Source organism: Rhea americana, unplaced genomic scaffold, assembly GCF_003343005.1.
Source record: "Rhea americana isolate MKP2758 unplaced genomic scaffold, rheAme1 scaffold_138, whole genome shotgun sequence".
Lineage (NCBI taxonomy): Eukaryota > Metazoa > Chordata > Aves > Rheiformes > Rheidae > Rhea > Rhea americana.
The window spans coordinates 1,510,789-1,529,595 of NW_028185461.1; the positions used below are offsets into that span (position 1 = coordinate 1,510,789).

The 18,807-nt window shown below is 49.3% G+C and overlaps 1 protein-coding gene across 1 annotated transcript in view; it reads left to right on the forward strand.

Moving 5' to 3' along the window:
• LOC146599595 (heparan sulfate glucosamine 3-O-sulfotransferase 3A1-like) overlaps positions 1-18,807 on the forward strand; it is a 53,273-nt gene that overhangs the window by 524 nt on the left and 33,942 nt on the right. Inside the window, exon 2 of the mRNA XM_085298349.1 lies at positions 3-158. Within this exon, the coding sequence (XP_085154475.1) occupies positions 3-158 (156 nt within the window). The remainder of the gene's footprint in view (positions 1-2; positions 159-18,807) is intronic.

Here is an 18,807-nt window from a genome sequence, read left to right on the forward strand (position 1 = left end):
GGCACCAAGCGGCTGCCGCAGGCCATCATCATCGGCGTGAAGAAGGGGGGGACGCGGGCGCTGCTGGAGTTCCTGCGGGTGCACCCCGACGTCCGCGCCGTGGGCGCCGAGCCCCACTTCTTCGACCGCAACTACGAGCGGGGCCTCGCCTGGTACAGGTACGGGACAGGTACGCGAGGCCCCGGGACCGCGGCGGGGACGGGGACGGGGACGCGGCCGTGCCCGAGCCGGCACTGCCCCCCGCTGGCCGCCGAGCCCACTCCGCCGCCCACCCGCGACCCTCACCCCACCCACATCTCCCAGCGCCCCGGCCCCGCTCCCCACATCCCCCAGACTCGCTTCCCTCCAGTTCACATCCCTCCACGAATCTCGGTCTCAACTCCCCTGTCTCTCTCCCCCGACACATCCCATCGCCGCTCCCCCCCACCCCACCCCCGGGCAGGGCGCAGGTGCTGATGGAGCCGTCGGGGGGACTCGGGGACCGGCTGGGCTGCGGCTCGCCGGGGCGCTGCCTCCTGCGGGGGTCGGGGACAGCCGAACTCCCCCGAGAAAACGGGGCGGGGGAGTGGGGGGAGGTCGCTGCCTTGCGGGCCCCGGGCTCTGCCGGGGGACCCCCGCCTCCCCGCTCCTGCTGCCTCCGCTTCCAAAGGGTCTCGGYTGGCTCGGTGCAGCGCCGACCGCCTCGTCACCTCTTGCAAATGCCAGTCCGGAGACGGAGCTATTAAAAGCGTCTTTCCTATATTCARTGGAGGGAAAACGTATTTTACATGCAAATGTTTCAGCAGCCCAGTAATGACCACCAAAAAACATCAGTTCCAGGAGCACAGCCCATGCCCTCCTCATCCTTAAGGGGGGGGGAGGGGAAAGAAAAGAAAGAAAAGTGGATTTGATGCTTCTTTCAATTAATYRTTATTTCCTTACACCAAGTAAAAGRGCTACCCTTAAAAACAAGAAAGGAAATGTTAAAGCCAAGAGGTAGAATTCTCATTTGTTTTGTTCAGATGTTTTTCTTACATGTTTCAAGGCTAATAAAAGAGTGTTTTCTGGCAGATTCCTATGGAAAGGGCTGGTTAGTGTGAACTACAAATTGCTCTTTTGCAAAGTGCATCTGTGTCCACAGTTTTCATGAATGAAAGAGCAAAGAGAGAATGATTTGGAGCATCCCGGGAGCTTGTTTTACATTTTTGTGAAGCCCAGCTATTAACTAAGAGGAGGAGGATTTTAGCTCAGCCTGCAGTGACAGTGTTGAAATGTGGAGTAGGATAGTACTGACAGTCCGAGTGTTTATGTAAAGTCTTAACACGTGGAAGCAATGAGCTTCCTTGTGTATCACCTGGTGTTAGAAATATGCTGGGTTTTTGCAGGCTGCTGAGTGTGGGTTCTCTGAGAAGAAAAATTTCCTTTCGTGTGGGCTGAAGCTGTCTACAGAATGATATTTTTAGTGTGTGCTTATCCAATTTCCACATGCTGACCCTGTATCAGAAAGGAAACATTACAAACAAACCCCAAAACCTCAAGAACTTGAGTCTTGAATGGGGCTTTGGGAGGGTAGGTACTGAAGTTTACGGTGGATATTCAGAAAAGCTGGTTTTTGGAGGGTGCCTTTGAATCCCCAGGGAGCAGATGTCATCGGGATAGTCCCACTGCTGGAAACTCTGCCAGAGTAGGGCACGCAGCCCTCGACAGAGGAGGAGCCACAGGCATTTAGAGCATAGCAGAGCCCTTAGAGTGGGGGATTTAATTTTCCAGAGGTTTGGTCTTGATCTTGCAGCTCTTACCCATTTGAGGTGCTGCCCTGCAGGCTGTTTGTGCAATCATTATGTGTTACCATTTGGTACATGAGCACTCCTATTAATTGGTGCCGTTTGTTTGTTCTGGTATTTGATGTACTGAATTTCACCTTTTTTTAAAAAAAAAATTTTTTATTAGCCTTGTGGAGGCTGAAGTACAGTGAATTCTTTGTATGGGGTTATTCCTCTGAGACCTAATCTTGCAGGCCTTGCTTGTGTGAGTAATCTTTGCTAACACGCACAGTCCCGTAGTGATGTTAGAGCTGCGGTGTCAGCCCTGTGGTAACCAGTTACCAGCCTGTTGTAAATCRTCTTTTAAAAAATATCTGTGTCTTTCCGTGGGTTGGTTGTGATCTTTGATTAGGGTTCAGCACTGGGGAAATCACCAGATGTTTGCCAGCGGTCCTGATTTCTTATCTTTGGAATCAGAGTGTAAGGTTTCACGGCTATTGCACTATTTTTTCTTCTTCTTTTTTTCTTTTTTTTTTCTTTTCCTCAGCAGTCAGACTAAACAGCATCATTACAAGGTATAAACACTTCGGGTTGCTTTCAGCGCCTGCAGGAAATCAGCATGGTTAGCGAGTGCCCTGTCTAGGGCAACAAAAAGCTCATGGCTGATTGCAGTGACACAGATTTGCAAATGGAGAAGAGCAAGCGGGGGGCTCCTCTGTGGGTCGGTGCTGCTGCAAATAAACAGCGCAGCTGGGGAAGAGCCCCTGGGGGGGTTGTGGGTGCCTGGGCTTGTGCAGCAGGGTCCCCAGGGAGCACAGAGTCAGGCTGCCACAAGGATGCCACCCACATCACCAGTGTCCATGGGGGGCTTGAGTGAGATGGGACCACRGTTCCTCCTGGAAACAAAAGAACGGTTTCGGCAGCTAGCCTGAACCTTTAGGAATCAGAGGATAAATGGTGGCTGTGGCAGCAGTGATGCTCTCGAAGCAGCTGGTTGGATGGTGGTACCTGTTGGGCTAAGGCCCAGACTGGGCACAGGAAAGTCATGTCACCTACTGGGGTGCCCAGTGATGCACGAACCCACTGGAAAATGCTGTCCATCAAATCAAGTGGAATAATCGCTCTCCTCTTAGCCTCCATTGTGTCTGCCTAAAAGGGTTATTAAAACAAAAATCCAAGTGATTTAATTTGGGAAGTGCAACACCTCTGTACGTGCTCGTGTGGGGGTTGAATATCAAGGGAAGTGGTGTGCCTGAAGCAGCTTTCTCCATCCCAGTTTCTGCAAGCCCCCTATTTGTAGGGGGACAGAAGGAGGGAGGGGGCAAACCCACAATGGTCTCATTGACTTTCCAGTGCAGAAATCCCTGCTCAAGCTGTGAACAAGGTTATTGAGCTAGCAGAGTTCAATAGCAGGTGAGCATGCGTTTTAATAGAGTTGAACTGCCACCCTCCACCCAGCATACGGCTGTATGCAGCCTGGGGGAAAGCCAGGAGTTGGGGGCTGATCCAGTCAAGTGAAAAACGCCTGGGGYAATAAATAAATAATAAAAAAAATCTGTATTTGCGGGTGATATTGCGAGTCTTGCTGGTTCCCTCTGATCCTTTGTTAGTCTCATGCTGATTGAGCTGCCTGTTGGAATGTCATTTATACTGTCAGTCACCCCAGCAACATTTATTTCATATGTTTTAATCTCCCTGCCTCTGTAGCACTGATGCCAATTCCACTAGAGTGAAGCCAAGCTAATGTCATTAGATAACACCCTATACAGGGGAAGATGAAAGATGATTCAAAGTTACTCCATCAGGTTGGGAGTTTAAGTACCACTCCTCCCTCATGCTTCCATATCTGGGGAGTTCTTCCTTCTAATTAATGTCCTCTTGGGATTTTTCTCTAAGGTGCACATTTTTATTATTTTTTTCTAATCTAAGCAACTAGTGATAGTTCTGAGTCAAAGGGAACAGAAAATGTTTCAGTTGCTGAGGAGGGCTGGGATGGAGGAGGAGGAGGTGGGGGGACAAGCCCTAAGCAGCTCAGCACAGCTGTAGCCCACCTTCTCGTGCAGTTTCCCAGMCCCTGTGCCTAAAATTGTAGTCGAATCTGAGCCCTGGGCATGGAGGAGTTTGGCCGCTCTTGTTGAGCCAGATGGCCTGGAGGTCCATGAGGTCTCATGGCCACCGTAGTTCAGCAGCACTGTCTGAGGGTGTTTGTTACTGTGGAAGCGAGCAGAGGAGCAGTGGCATGGGGGACAGGAGTGTGTAGATGATGCTAGGGGATGCTTTGGATGAACGAGGACAATTTGTGAAAGGTGGAGCAGGACTGGATGACCACAGCCGTCAGGAGGAAAGGACAAGGTGCAAAGCCCTCTGCAAGGGGGAAATGCTGTAGCAGGAGCCAGCAGTGCCCCTCTTGTATGGCTGTGTCCACAAGAGGGTACCTTAACATTTCCTCAGGGTAAAGTGATGGTTTTCCCCACCTTTCCTCACCCCATCCTTGCAGTCTCTGCAGCTTAACTGATTAAGTCAGTGAGCGTTCAAAATGTGCCCAGCCCTGAACATGACTCGAGTCACTGAAGAGCTGCATTTGAGCAKAGAGTTTAACTGGTCTGGGCTTTTCCACTTGTTGCTCTGTGCACACCTGCTTTTAGGAAGCTCTGCTTAGCAAAACCTACTCCTGCTTCTGGGAATTCCTTGTCTCCAAAGCACATCTGCATTACTTAGAGCATCAAGTACAGCCTGCAGCAGTTTCTGCAACTTGTGACTTGGGACAGCCAGAAATTGAAGTGGATGATGGTCCTTGTTTATTTATTAGCTGTGTAATCGGATAGCTACCCATACCGAGCTCACTGTGCCRGGTGCTGTATATATATATAAAAAAAAAGGAACAAAAGATGGTCTTGGCCCCAAAGCACAGATAATTCACTACAAACAACAGGTGGAGATAGGCTGAGGCAGGCGCAAAGAAAGATTTGTGAGTCTGTCAGCAGGGCGGTGTCTGAGGACTGGCTTTTCTGTGGCTCTTTGGTCTGGTGTGGGTCTCCCAGCCAAGGAGCTGTTGATGAGGTGGGTTTGTGGGTGGGTGAAGGGAGTTGTCCTCTCTAGTGAAGGGCAAGAGGGAGAAGCTGCTCATTGGAAAAGCTGATGAAATCAGGCCTGAGGCTACTCCGTAAGTTATAAAAAGACAGGAACTGGTTTCGATGCTAACCTGCTTTGCTGCTGTCTTCATGTGTAACGTTGGGCAAGTCCCTGAAYTCTGATACTCAGAGGCATCAGGGTAAAAAAAAAAACTGAATTTGTTGGAAGGTAGGCACCTTACTGCTTGCGGAGTACGGACTGAAGTCTTGGAGCAGCTCCATTTCCTATCTCTAAAACAGGAGGATGGCCCTGCCCTGCACCGCAGGCGTTGAACAACAGGGTTAGGGGAGTCTCTCCAGTGCAGAAGTAACGTGGTCTTTGGCCTGAGCCATCTTTGCAGCAGAGCAAAGAGCGCGTGAGACAACGGGGGCACCGACAGGCAGCCACGGAGGGGCTGTTCTTGCTGTGAGTCACTTCGTCCCCGCTGGGCTTGCGGCTAGGTAGTGCTGGGAGCCTTGGGACCGCTTCGGCTTGCTGTCCCCTTGCTGTGCGAGGCGGAGTGCCATCTAGCGTACACACCTGCAGAACCATCCATACACCCCAGCAAGCTGGGCCATCTGCGCAAAGAGCTCGGGTCACGGTCTTCTCTCTGCAATTTTTCCTTAAATAACCCCCCAAAGGGTTGTTATTTTTGGCGATGCTTTCAAGTATTTTGTATATATGTGTATCACCTTAGTTTTCTGCTGGGTAGAGAAGTTTGTATCCGAGGTTCGTGTCCATCCCTGCTGAAGGTGTGAACCTTTGGTTTGTAGTATAAGGGGGGCTATTGAGGGAGAGAAGTTCAGACAACCCCGTTCCCACTGTAAAGTATCAAAATAAGCAATTGAAGTTTTATTGGACTCTTGGTAGTTCCTGTGATCTTGGAGGGGGGGGAGGGCAGGGACCAGTGCCACTGCTCTGCCTGACTCTGCCTAGACCCTGGGGTGCTTGGGTGCCTTTGGAAAGCTGCGTCTCCTCTGGCCCTGCCTGTAGGTGCTGAGCAATCTTGAAAATATGGGCTTGACTGTCCAAGATTTTGTCAGTCAAATTCATAGAGCCAGGTCTCGTGGAAAGCAGTACGAAGCTCCAGCTGGCTGGGGCGAGAGCCCATTTATGGCAGAAATTGTGCTGCTCTTTGGAGAAGTAGATTTACTCCACTTAAATTATTAGTCCTCCTTTGAGGCCTGATCTTAGAAAATTCCTACCTAGATGAGTAGCCTTTTGTCCTGCAATCAGTTCTGCTGCTGTTGTGGGGTCCCTGGTGGGAAGTTATGTTGAGTCTGGGATCTTGGGATGAAGTTCTGGCTGCACTAGTACTGATGCCTCACCTCTGCCAAGCTAGGATTTCATCCTGAACTTTTGAAGTCCATAATAAAAGTAGTTAGGTCTTAGTAGGGGAAGGGAGCTGGTTCCTTTCCAAAGAGTTCAGAGCAAYGACCAAGTGATCAGAAAACCTGAGGATAACATCCCCTCCCCATGCACTCTCTCTCCCTTACATATGCATTAAAACTTCTTAGCTGCTAATTATGCTTTTCTCTCTGGAGAATATCGAGGTAACTCAAACTGCTTTTGCAGTGAAACAGAAGAAGCTGGTGAGGGGGAGAAAGGCCCTAATTGTTGTGGCCATAAATCTTTGCAAATTCTCATTACATACAGGTATTATGGAAGGGAAATGGATTAGGTTGCACTTAAAGTTACACTACTGGCATTGGACACTATGGCTTTTACCCTGTTAGATATAGCCTCACCAACCAGAACAGGGCTTCATACAAGATTAGTAGGACTAGGGTCCCGAAGGCTGTGACAGTGGCCGGTGTCTCTGYCTGAGGCAGTCCAGTCTCCTATGTAACCCACTTCCTGGGACATCCATTTTTCRTGGCTTAGAGTTAAATGCGTTAATGTCGAAGCTGCATTGGCAGCTCCAGGAGGTTGGCTCCAGGAGGACTCTTCATATGAGCATGTTGAAGGGATAAGGCCTGCAGTTGGAATATAAATAGAGTTGCTTGAGGAAGTGAATTATTCTTAGTGTTTCTTTCATCAAGTTATGTGATTCTGTAGGAAGATGTTTTTCAGCAAAAGAAATCGCTAGTTCCCTTCGTGCATGGCAAGATCATCCTTCTTGCTTCCTAGAAGTGAGGAGATTTGTAATATGCTCTTTCTATTGCAATGCCATCTGCGACAAAGATATAAAGATCCCTGCTTGAACTCCCACAAACTCCACACTGCTGCTGAGTACAGGTTCTGGTAGGAGATTGAAACCCAGCAGACTGTGAAGAGAAACTTCTCCTCACCGTCCCAGGACTGCTTTGGAAACCAGAGATTGTGTCAGCCTGGTGCCCACTGTCTGGTGGGGCTAGAGCTTACAGATGTCTCCCAGCTCCTGCTCCTGCCTTGCCTTGGCTGCATCTCCACCAAGCTTCTGGCAGATCCTGTCCGGCCCCGGCCATGGCTGGTACTGGAGTGACATCCCCTGCTCCGACCTCGCTGGGCTGGGTGGTTCCACTTTTCCAAGCCCAATCGATGACTGTCAACAGGGAGCTGATCACCCAGATCAGATCTGACAGACAAATTCCCCTTCCCATGTATTTCTCTGAGAGACGGTCAAATTCAAGCACAGCTTTGCTATGTGAGGCTAGCAATTTTTATTCCTCTGTAACAAGGCATTTTTCCGCTGAAAATTTTAAAAAGTCAGAATGATTTGTTCTGATGTTTCTCGTTGGAAAAGGATTCTCTTCTGGAGTCCATGCTTTCTGGTGAAGCCTTTTGTGGGAAAATATCAAAAGCAATTATTTTGACTTCTTTGTTTATCTGATAGTCTCTGTGTGTGCGTATGTACACACATGCATTTTTGGTCTCTAAATCATTGCATTTTTCCTTAGCATTTCCTTTCCACTTCTATGATATTGTATGGTAACATTTAGTATCATATATCCGAATGCTTCAGCATTATTTAAACACTTTTGCACTAACTGGGCTGAAATAGTTAGGAAGTCCTCTTTTTAAGAGAAATCCCAAAACACTGGCTTGTTCCAGCCCAGGATAAAACGAGCGAGGAAATGTCCGAGTTTCCCATCTCCTGGAAATGCGCTGACCCTTCTGACATGGAGAAATAGAATAAGGGAAACTTGCCTGGTTCCTCTGTAACTGTCCACAACAAAAGGAGTCTTGTACACTTTCTTTTAATGACCCAAAAGGCTCGTTTGCAGAAGTAACAAACTTCTCAGCCACGCCATGAGCCTGCAACCACAGGCAGAGTTAGTTTGGGGCTGAGCGCTGGGGACAGGGCGTCRTTGCAGGTCCACTGGTTCTGGCATGCTCTGAGCCCCGTGTGATGTATCAGCCAGAGGTGCCATTTTCTCTGGTTTTGGGTCTTGACTTTGGTGCTGGATTTTTTCCTGAATTTTTTACCTCAAATCTCTTCAATCTTGGAAGCTCAAGCATCGATTGACTCTCACACCAGCTTGCATCTTGCCAAGTTCTGCTTTAAGCCTCCATAAGCTCAGAGATTTGGGAGGATGCCTGGGCAAAGGGCTGGTGGCTGAATGACCTGTCCTTCTCCTAAGTATTAGCAGAGTGACCTGGGCCAAGGAGAGTGCAGCCCCTGTCCACTACTCCCTATGGTATTACCAAATATGGTCTCTGAAAGTCTTCTTCAGTGCTTGAAATAGTGAAGAGGCTTGCTGGGCCCACATGGCCACCAAGCAGGGCAGTGCCTTGAGTGTCCTCCTGCTGCTTTGACGGGGGATCTGCTTCAAAGTGAGCTGTGGTGCTGTGTGCGCTCTCAAAAGAGCAAAATCTGTGTGTCTGGGAGCCACAATTTTTCTACTAAATCCCATTAATTCTGCAATGGGGAGRCTCCCCAGCTGCTCCTGGTTCTAATCATGCTTGCTGCACACCTCTACCTCCTCCTTTGCAGGGTTGGGTAGTTTTGGGGGACTGTCTACCCCTTATTRGGGCTGAAGGGGCTCCAGACACTGCTTTTTGCCTTGGGTTTCTAAGGCCACTTGTGCACCTGGAGATGATCACCAGATTGAGGTTCCCCTGTCCACCTAAAGGGGCCGGTCACATCTTTTCCCTTCTCCTGCTAGACCTGTCCCCAATGGGATGGGGAACACCCAGGCCTGTCCCCGAGGTGGTGGGTAGCATCAGGTTACCTGGGCATAATGAGTAGCACATAGTGAGTGGGCCTATTGTTGGCAGAGCCTGCAGCAGGGCTGTCCATCTTGAGTTTGGCAGCTTCCAAACCACGGTCCATATAGCAGGGCTTGTTTGAAATGCCTTGTCATAGGGTGAGCTCCTCCAAGCAAACCACCTCTTTTAGGAGAAGTTTGATACGAAGGGCACACAAGGAGTCACGAGAAACTTTGGCATTGACAGGATCTGGTCTGAAAGGTCAGGGATCTGCTGCCACCATCCTGGACCAAGAGCTGAGTAGAGGAGTGAGCTCCTCCTGCCCTCTGAGCTGAGTAGAGGAGTGAGCCTCCTGATCCCCAACCAGCAGCTGTGAATCTCTCAGCTCTGCAAAATCAAACCGGGAAGCCCCCAGAGGTCAACCTGCCTTGGGAAGTTCCCTGTTGGAAACGGCCCTGAGCATATTGCTCTCCTCTGTTGCCAGTGTTTGCAGTAAGGTGGGAGCTGTATGTGCTCCAGCCAGCTGTGAATTCAGCCGGGATTTCCAGGGCTTGTGGCTATTTACATTCAGGAGCTGGCTCCATGGGTRCAACTGATGTACAACAGTAATAGCGTCTTTGTGGGGCAGAGCAGTCACTTGCTTCTGCTTGGCTTGGCAGCCAGTTTAGTAGTCGGGTTGAACTCTGCTATAAGTACTTGATGAGGCAGGTTCACTGGTTAAGGAAGCACCACAGACATCATCAGCCTTGGTGGAGTGGAGGAATCTCCACTCCACTAGTGGAGAAGCCAAAGCAGAAAGCTTGCTTGCTCAGAGGTGTGCAGTGGTTCTTCCAGATCTAGGCTTAGCACATGGGGCCTCTTGACGTTTAGCTTCATGTTGCTGTTGATCTTTATCTATGGTAGGACGAGAGACTGTCTGATATGAGTATCAGCAATGAGGATTAAGCAGGTGTTGAACTCGCTCTWGTGTCAACCCCTTTTCCACCCCAGTTCTGCTCATGCATGGCCAGCCCTGTGCTACATCTGAAACTGGTCCTCAAAGTGAAGGTCATGGAAAGTTCTCCTGACTTCTTTTACAAGAGTTGGGGGTGTTAATCTCCTTATCTGGGCTAAATTCCAGCTCAGGTAATTCTATTCTTGGTTCCTAAAAATTAACTCCACAGTTTCAATTGACTTCAGTTGTCTTTGTTCACCATTCATAGATGTCCTGGGCAGCACATTCCTGGCAGAGACCCACTACTGGGCTCCAGCTCAGGAGCAGTTATGAGTTTCAGTGGCAGGGAAGTGATCTTTCCTATGATCTGCAAAATGACTTGGGATTTTTCAGTGCAAAAGCTGTGTGTCATGGCAAGGGATAAAGCTAATGTTATAGAATATTCTTGGCTTCTTATACTGCGGAGGTATGTGTGAATTTTAACATTTGCCTCTAAGTATTTGCCTGGTACTTATCAGTCTTTTACCTGTATGACTGTGGTTGTTAGCTCTTCCTTCATGTTTRGAGGAGGAAAAAAACAAAACCTAAATCTCACTGCATGCAGTGAGCAGAGCACAGGTATTAAGACACAGCTGGGGAAAAGGAGCACACTTTTGGGTTAATGGCTTGTTGACAAATGGAATGAAAATCAYAGTTTCGATCACAGAATCAGGATCACAGAATGGTTGAGGTTGGAAGGGACCTCTGGAGATCATCTAGTCTAACCTCCYAGTCAAAATCTGTGAATTAGTGCTCACCCTAGCTCCYGTTCTTTATACATGTCAACTGGAAAACAAAATCATTGTTTTAGAAGGAAAGGTTAGGTGGTTTCATTTAAAAGGATGTTGAGAAAAGTGGCTTGAACTTGGCACTTTTGGAAAAACTTTCAGGCCAGACTCAGCTAAACTTGGCTTGTGGAGTCAGGGATTTGTGAGGGAGTCAGGAATTCCCTCTCACATGAGCTAGACCCTGCCCAAACTGTTTTCAACAGCTGACTGTGTAATGTCTTCTCTTGGAGGCGAACTACCTGTACTGGCACCAGGCTACACCCAGGCGACTGGGGCAGGTTTACAGGCGGGAGCAAACAGCCTTGGTGGAGGGAAATTTGGGGGCTTGCTGGAGTGCCTGGTTCAGCCTCCTGCTGTACAGGACCTGGCTTGTGCATGTTGTTCCCACCAACATGCAGCCCCAAACCACTCCTCCACACAGGTTTGGTGCCCTGGGAAGGGAGTGGCTCTGCACTGGGGAAGAAAAGCTCAAGAATTTCTGGTTTGCAGCTTGGAAAATCTCTCACGAGCCCCATGGTTGAGCTGGCATTAGGAAGTAGAGCGTTCTTGTGGCAGCCAGCCCAAAACCTTCCCTCGCTTCCTCTGAACCTTTTGGAAAGTGTCTCTCAGCCTCCCAGTGCTGAAGGAAAGTGAAGCTGACTGCTGGGATGGGCACTTTCCAGGCATTTTGTGGCTTGGCTTTACTCACAGTCATTTCTCCAGTTTTGCTTTCCGTACCTTCTGCCCATGGCCAGCAGAACCTCCAGGGCTTCCCAGCCCTATCTGGCTTTCTTCAGCTGGATGCAGCCCCTGATCAGCCCCAACCTGCTTCTTCTGCAGGGCAGAGCCAAGAGGAGGAGGAGGCTGCAGACATGCTGATCACGTACATGTGGTTGCATTGGCAAACTGGAGCGACTCAACTCTTGCTCTTGTCCAGCAGCCTGATTCCTTTGTCGGTGAGCTGAGAGAGACTGCAACTTTTGGAGGCACTTTTTGCAATCTGGAAGACAGTGCAAAGCACAGCTTCTAGGGGAATTAACACTAGCCAAGGCATGGGGAGCACCAGAAGGTCAAGCACAACCCACAGGGCTTGACTGACTGCAGTTGCTCTCCTGCAAGGTAGGACTGTGAGTTGTATTGCCAGGTACCCCAACAACAAATGGCTTTTGTTCCTCTCCCCCAGAAAAGGTTCTGAGTGAGGGCCTGTCCTAAAGGGCTGTGGCTAGAGCCAGCCAGGAGAAAAGGGTATTCATCTCAAAGAAGATTTTGAAGGTTGGACTTTTGCAAGGCACATAGTATAACTGTGATCACTACATTTTTAACATGTAAGAGAAGAGTTTCTTTAGCCTACGGTTTGCTGCATGACCTCATACTTTGCATGGAAGCCCTAGAACAGAAGTTCTGCATAAAACACTTGCTGCATGAAGCAATCAAGCCCTGTGGCCACTTTAACAGGTGCTGCCTGCCTCTTGTGGCCATAGAGCCCTCACACTCATTTACAAAACATGCATTAGTGTGCACATACCTGTTTACATGATACTCTCCTCTGTGTCCACAGCTGAAGGTCTAGTGGTAGCTTTTCCTCTGTCTGCAGTTGGCCAACCAAGGCTTGGGCCAGAGCTGTGGATCTACCACATCATGGGCTTCCTGGGCCACCAAAGACCAGTTTCTCAGGGGGTTGCTAGGAAAGTCACTAGGGATGTTGTAGTCAGTGTGTACTGATGGAAAAATCCCTTTTCCTTTTTTTGATACCGAAGTCCTGTGTCTGGTAAAGCAATTAATGAGATCATTAAAGGCATGTTGCCATAGTTCAGAGCTTAACTCTACATTGCTACGGATCATAGAGTTGGTAAGGTTGGAAGGGACCTCTGGAGATCATCTAGTCCAATCCCCAAACAAGTGGACCGTACAGGGATCGAACCCGTGACCTTGGTGTTATTAGCACCATGCTCTAACCAACTGAGCAAAACCTAACCCCAAATATAAGTAATTTACTTTTCTCCTTTTACCCAGTTTATTGGCACTGCTTTCATGGGTGCTGTAGCACAGGAGAAGTCCTCAGACCTCTGCATATCCCCGTGCTCGTTGCTGGGTCCCTCTGCTTGAGGCTGTTTGAGCCTGGGGAGACAAGCACAGCACTGCAGCTCTCACAATGAGTGGACCTGAGAGCGAAGGGAGGTGAGAGTGCGTCTCCCCACAGTGCCAGCTTGGAGGTTTTATTTTCTTTCTTTCTTTTTTTTTTCTTTTTTTTTTCTTTTTTTTTTCCTTTTTTTTCTCCCAGGATTCTCAGTTTGCCAAAGCATTTGGGGTGGTGGAAGCTTACCGGAGCTGGCACACTCCTTTCTACCTGATGCTGGGCTGGAGAATATTGTTCTCCCAGCTGCAGCAAGGTCAGCTGTGTCCATAATGGCGCTTATTTGGATCTTTATCTCCAGAGGTTGTTGACTGTGCATCTTTTCCTCCTTCTCCTGCATTAATGTGCTGTGTTACTGAGCATTAGCGAGCTGTGTGATTGCTCCAGGAAGGGAGCTCTTGGGCTCCAATAGACATTGGCTCTGTGGCTGGTGGCCAGGAGCTGCTAAGAGGGAGATTTCATGGTGACCATGCAGAGGAGGGGCTGGCACGCCATGCAGCAGGCTGCCTAGTGGTAACCTTGCACAGGTTTTGCTTTCCTGCTGTGCTGCAGAGAGCAAGGATCCCCCTGATGCCCAGGTGCTCTGTTCACAAGGTGCTGGTAGGATATGGGAGCGAGCACTGGGGCAAAGCCATGCTGCCATTGGGATGCAGCAGGGCCTTTGGCCTGTGTGATGGGGAGGCAACAGCTGTCCCATGTGGGTCTCTGGCTCCACAGGGCTTCCTGGCACCTTGGGATTAGCTCAGCCAGGGCTCTTTTTCTAGGACCCAGARCACCGAGGAGGGGATGGGACTAGTGTGTAGCAGGGAGAAGCGACCTAGATAGCCCCCAGTTGTATTGCTGGTCATTGAGGTTGCCTTTGCCATGACCCAGTCGAGCTATTCTTACAGTCTAGCTAGAACTGTTATTTGTGGAAAAAATACGATCTGTGTTGTCTACTTAGAAATGAATTTTCTATGAGAGAATGAATTTTCCAGTTGGTACTTGAATAATTGGTGGTTGTTAGGAGAGAAGGGAGAGTTATGCTTTGCAATCACCATCTAGGTCATCTCAAAATTAATGAACATCAAATCCCTGTAAACTCTCTGCTGCTGTTTTGGGACAGTGTCCTGCAGTTCACAGTAAAAAGTCTAGATAAATCCTGCTGGAATTGCACTTTATGTAACAAAGAGCCTGGACGTGTGTGTTACTATGTTAGTTCAGTTGTTGCCAGACTTAAAAGTCTGGATTGGGGTGGGGCTGTATTGGTTTCCATCCACTTCATGCAAGTGCAGCATGTTGGCATTAGAGGTTTGCTCTTGGGAGTAAATCCAGTCAGCTACACTGGAGCGTGCTTTCTGCTTTGGGAAAACAGCCACTTTCTCACTCTAGTCATGGAATAACAACAAGGTTGTAAGAGGCTGTGATCTGGCCAGGATTAGGAAGACAGGTGAAGTAACACAGGTGATAAATGACTAGCTGGGAATTAGCCAAGCAGTTCATGTTATCCGACCAGCCCCACCAAGCTGAACAAATAAATGACCTGTAGCTCTCCTCCGAGCTCAAATAGGTGAAGGATAGTAACAGATGCAAAAAGAAATATATATCCCTTATCATCCATGGCAAGTGAGAGCTAGGTAAACACGGCACAACCTTCTGAAACAGCCGTTCAGGTTTATGTAGTTTTAAACCTCAGTTTCTCCTCCTGCTCCTCTTCTTGGAGTTTTTTCCTGTGCCTGGGCTGCCTGAGCAGCGCGCGCCAGCCCAGCTTGTCCACTTCATGTCAATGGAGCCACCCATGTTTAGATGGCTGCTGAAGAGATTTGGGCTAGGTGGGCTAACTTTGTGCTGGAGGAGACCAAGAACGTCCCCAGACTTCATTCTGCAAGCTCATCTATGGATGCAAATGATGCTACCAGCAAAAGATCCTCTTTCCCTGATATTTCCCAAATCCTGGATGTTGATTAACTCCATGCAAGTACACCAAACTCTCCCAACTCTATAGCTTTGTTAGTACCATATTATCCTGCGATACAGACTGATAGTGGCAAGGCCCCATTTGCGATCAGGTTCAAATCACCTGGAAATAGTAAATAAACATCTGGAAAAAGGCTAGTCCATGGCTGGGGTGCCCCTAGCTCCACCCRTAACTATTTATGAGGAGCAACTGGAAAGTGATACGCCCCCCAGGAAAGGCGCTGTGACATCCAAGCCTGCAAAGCATCAAGGAAACCTGCATCACCAGGACCTGGCTCCCTGCAGCAGAGGCTTGCATCGCAAAGGAGGGAAACTTATCCTTGGGAGAAGGCACACATGGAGGAGGCTGGAGAGCTGGGCATGTACCTGGGCAGAAAGAAAACTTTCTCCTAAAACTGTTTTTGCTAATGAAGTAGGATTAGCAGCTTCCTAGGAACAAGCTGTGAATTTCTTGGCAGGGAGCCGAAGGTTTGAAAGCATGAGTGTTAAACATCCCTAACCAAACAGCAAACAGTGTTTGGCTGTTTCTGCTCCTTGTTTGAGCCAGGATGGCCAGTTCTTACCTCGTTATTACCAAGTGTKCCTATATCCATATGTCATGGTCTCTCCTAGGGCAGGAGATGTGGTTTTGCTGTTTGTTGGGTKCTGGTGTGGTGCTGCTGTGGCATGAACAGCGTGCAGCATGTGAGTGTCTCCCATGCGGCTGCAGGGCAGCTGATAGGCTTAGAGAAGCTTGCTCAGGCTCTGAGACTGTGATCGAAGGCCTGCACCTTCCCCTGCCTCCATTTTCCCATCTGCAAAGTGGAGTTACACTGTCAGCCCCTGCAAAATACTAGTCATTGTGAAAGTACTCCTGTAGAGGTTGGAGCTTTGATTTCTAGGAATTGGTGAGCATCGGTATCCCTGCCTTCAAGATCTCCGTCTCCAGATGGTRTTTGCTCGAACTGTGGGGAGCTGCAGAGGAAGTGCTGAGAGTCTGATGAAGTTGTGCTGGGTTTAAATAGTCACTTGAGCTGCCAAGCCAGGAATGTCCTGATGTTATCGCATATATGTGTTAACCTGCTGTTCAGCCCGGCGTGAGAGCAGGGCTCTGCAGGAGTGAGACTTGGCCCTCGTGCCGCACTGGAGCAGGCGGGAGCTCCGTTAGCGCACAGCAGCGATTGCCGCTTTGTGCTCGTGTGGTGCCTGGCTCTATGTCCCTGGCTTTCAGGAACAGTAAATCCACTGGAAGGCTTTCAGGAAGAAAGAATTTAGTAGGACACGCAGCAGCTAGCCGAGGAGCCTCCAAAGGGGCCAACTAGAGGAGAGCACTCCATGGTCTGACCCAGATACAGTGCTAAGTATTTAATGAGTTTTATGAGCTTRAATGCCATGGGTTGGGGCCAGCCTTAGATACTGCAGCTGCTTCACTTGGCACCTTGTATAGACTCAACGCTACTCTGCCCTGCCAGCTCCAAGGCTGGRGCCTCTGAGACCAGCACAGTGGACAGCAGCCACAGAAGCTTGTGGGGCTCTGAGCAAGCCCGAGCACCCTCTGAAAATCCTAGCTTTTATAATTACAGATTTCTAGAAGGCCATGCATGCAAGTTTTATGGGATTCATCTGTTGGTTGTTTCCTAATTATAAATGATTAGGTTTTTTCTGTTTGGTCAAGCAACAGCTATTTTTCAGATTGCAGCTGATGCCTGGACAGGTCCCTGGTTCTGGTGCATCATTCTGCTCTTTGAGGGTCTTTGACTTCAGTGGTGCTGGTAAAACCTAATGGCCCTTGCCCTTCCCTTCAGCCTGCTCCCAAAATGGGGGTGTGAAAAAGAAACTGGTGCTTCCCAAAAGCAAGTGTTCCTCAGTCAGACAAGTGAAGTCCAAGGAGCAGGGCAGGAGTTCGGATGCCCAAGCCAGGCAGCGAGATTGCTAACAGAAGTTTTCTCACTGCAGTGAAGAGGAAAAGCCATCTAATTTAGGAATTGAGACCTAGTAGCCTTCCCAAGCCAGACAGAAAACCAACGATTTCCTAGTTTCCCTCTGGATTCTTCGGTATATGAGAACAATGTTTTACAACACTGTGAGGATTTTATTTCTGGGGACTATACAACTGTCTCCCCAGCATGCGCAACCACAGCCATGCCTTGGCTCCCATCCGTGCTGCTCTCCCAGGTTCGACCTTGGGGCAACTCCTCCAGCCCAAATCTTATCTGGAACCTGCTGGGGCTCTGCACTGTCTCGTTATAGCCCTGGGAACACGAATGGGAAAGGCATGAGTGGCAGGAAGCTCAGAGGCATGTTTACCTTGGAGTAAATCTGACTTAAAATTAAGAGTGAATCTGGAATTAGTAAGGTCCCTGAAAGCAGGACTTGGCTCGGTTGGCCAAACTCTGAGGTAGTATGAAGGCTGGTATATAGCCACACCTAAGCAAAGAAAATCCATTCTGTGCCATGATAGTCAGGGCTTTGGGTGAGGCTTGGGCCTCTAGAAGTTGTTTCCAGCTCAGTGGAACCCCCAGGACAGATGCAGGCTCTGGGCTACAAGAAACCAGAGGGGAAGGCAGAGGACTTGCAAAGACAAAGCTATCCGAGTACCCCAAGGTCTCCAGTTAGTGTTGTTTCCTCCTATTTTGAATGTCTTTAGCACAGGGCAGTTCTCTAGGGCCATTAAATCCARGGATGCAAGGGAGATCTGAAGGGCAGGAGAGGCCACGGCTTGAGTTTCTTTCTCTCCTTGGGCCAGGTTCGTGTCGGTGGTCATGCTGGTGACCGGATGCACTGTATCTAACCAAAGGCACTTGGCCACCCTGTGACCAGAKCTGCTGGAGCCCTGCTGAGCTCTTCAGCAGGGATGAAGACACTGGTGCTTTTCTTCCCCTCCATACCCCAGGAGCTTCTGCCAAATTTCGTTTGATCAGGCCCAGACGGGCATTGTGTGGGTCCARTCTGCTTGGGCCCCACCGGAGCCAGCCCTTCTTGACATCTCCCCTTTCCCCTAGATGCTACTAGTGTAAATCCAGATTTATCACCTCTCTTCTAACTCTCGCTAGACAGAGCAAGCAGTGAGTTTTGCCCCAGCAGCTGAGCCCATGTGCTGTCTGCAGTTACTCTGTTTCTCTGCATATCCATCTACTCCTATCATCTCCACGCCGCAGCATCTAAGCTTTCCCTGGAACAAATCTGTGCACTTTTGAGTCCTGTGCCTGCTGTGAGGAGTGGCATGAACTTCTGAAAGAGAAGGCAGTGTTTTTCCTGACATCTGATACATAGCCCTTTCTGCACTGCTCATYTCCCCTCCTTGTAATTGTGACTCTTAGGAGTGGAATCAGATACAGATTTGTGTTTTTCCCCCTGTTGTGTCTTACKGTCATGAATGGGCTGCAGTCTCGCCTGTCCATCGTCTACTAGCATTACCTTGCTGCCCTGGAGCTGCAGGATGCTCTCCGCAATGTGGGGAATGCACTTAGGAATTGTTTGAGCCCATCAGCTTCCTCAGATAAATGCTTCCCCAAAAGCTGTCAGCCAAAAGGATTGAGAGGAAGCTTGTCCCTATCTGATCTCCTAAGCCAGGGGTTAGATGAATGATGTACTCTATTGAAGGGCTTGGAAGAAAAGGGCGCAGTGCAATGCAAGCTAGCTATTCCCTGGTTTATTCTCCTGGGAGAGAGGTGCTTCCTGTAGCCTCTACACACAAGTGGAACATCTCAGACAGAGATGTTCCTGCTTCTGCCTTGACCAGCCATTTCCAGCCTGCTCCAAACCTGAATAAAGTCCTGAGATCCCTGAAAGTTATTTCCACCGTCTGCTCAAGATGGAGGGATGGGAAAGGCCCAGACACTTGCATCTCCTTATGTGTCCAGAGGCATCTCTGCCATGGCCAGTGAGGGAACTGGGGTCCTAGACCAGCTCCTGGAGCACAGCCCAAGCGAAGAGCCACGTCCCTTTCTGGAGGACGACAGCCAACAGCCATGGGGCTACAGGAGTGAGGATTACAGATGGGAAAGGATGCAG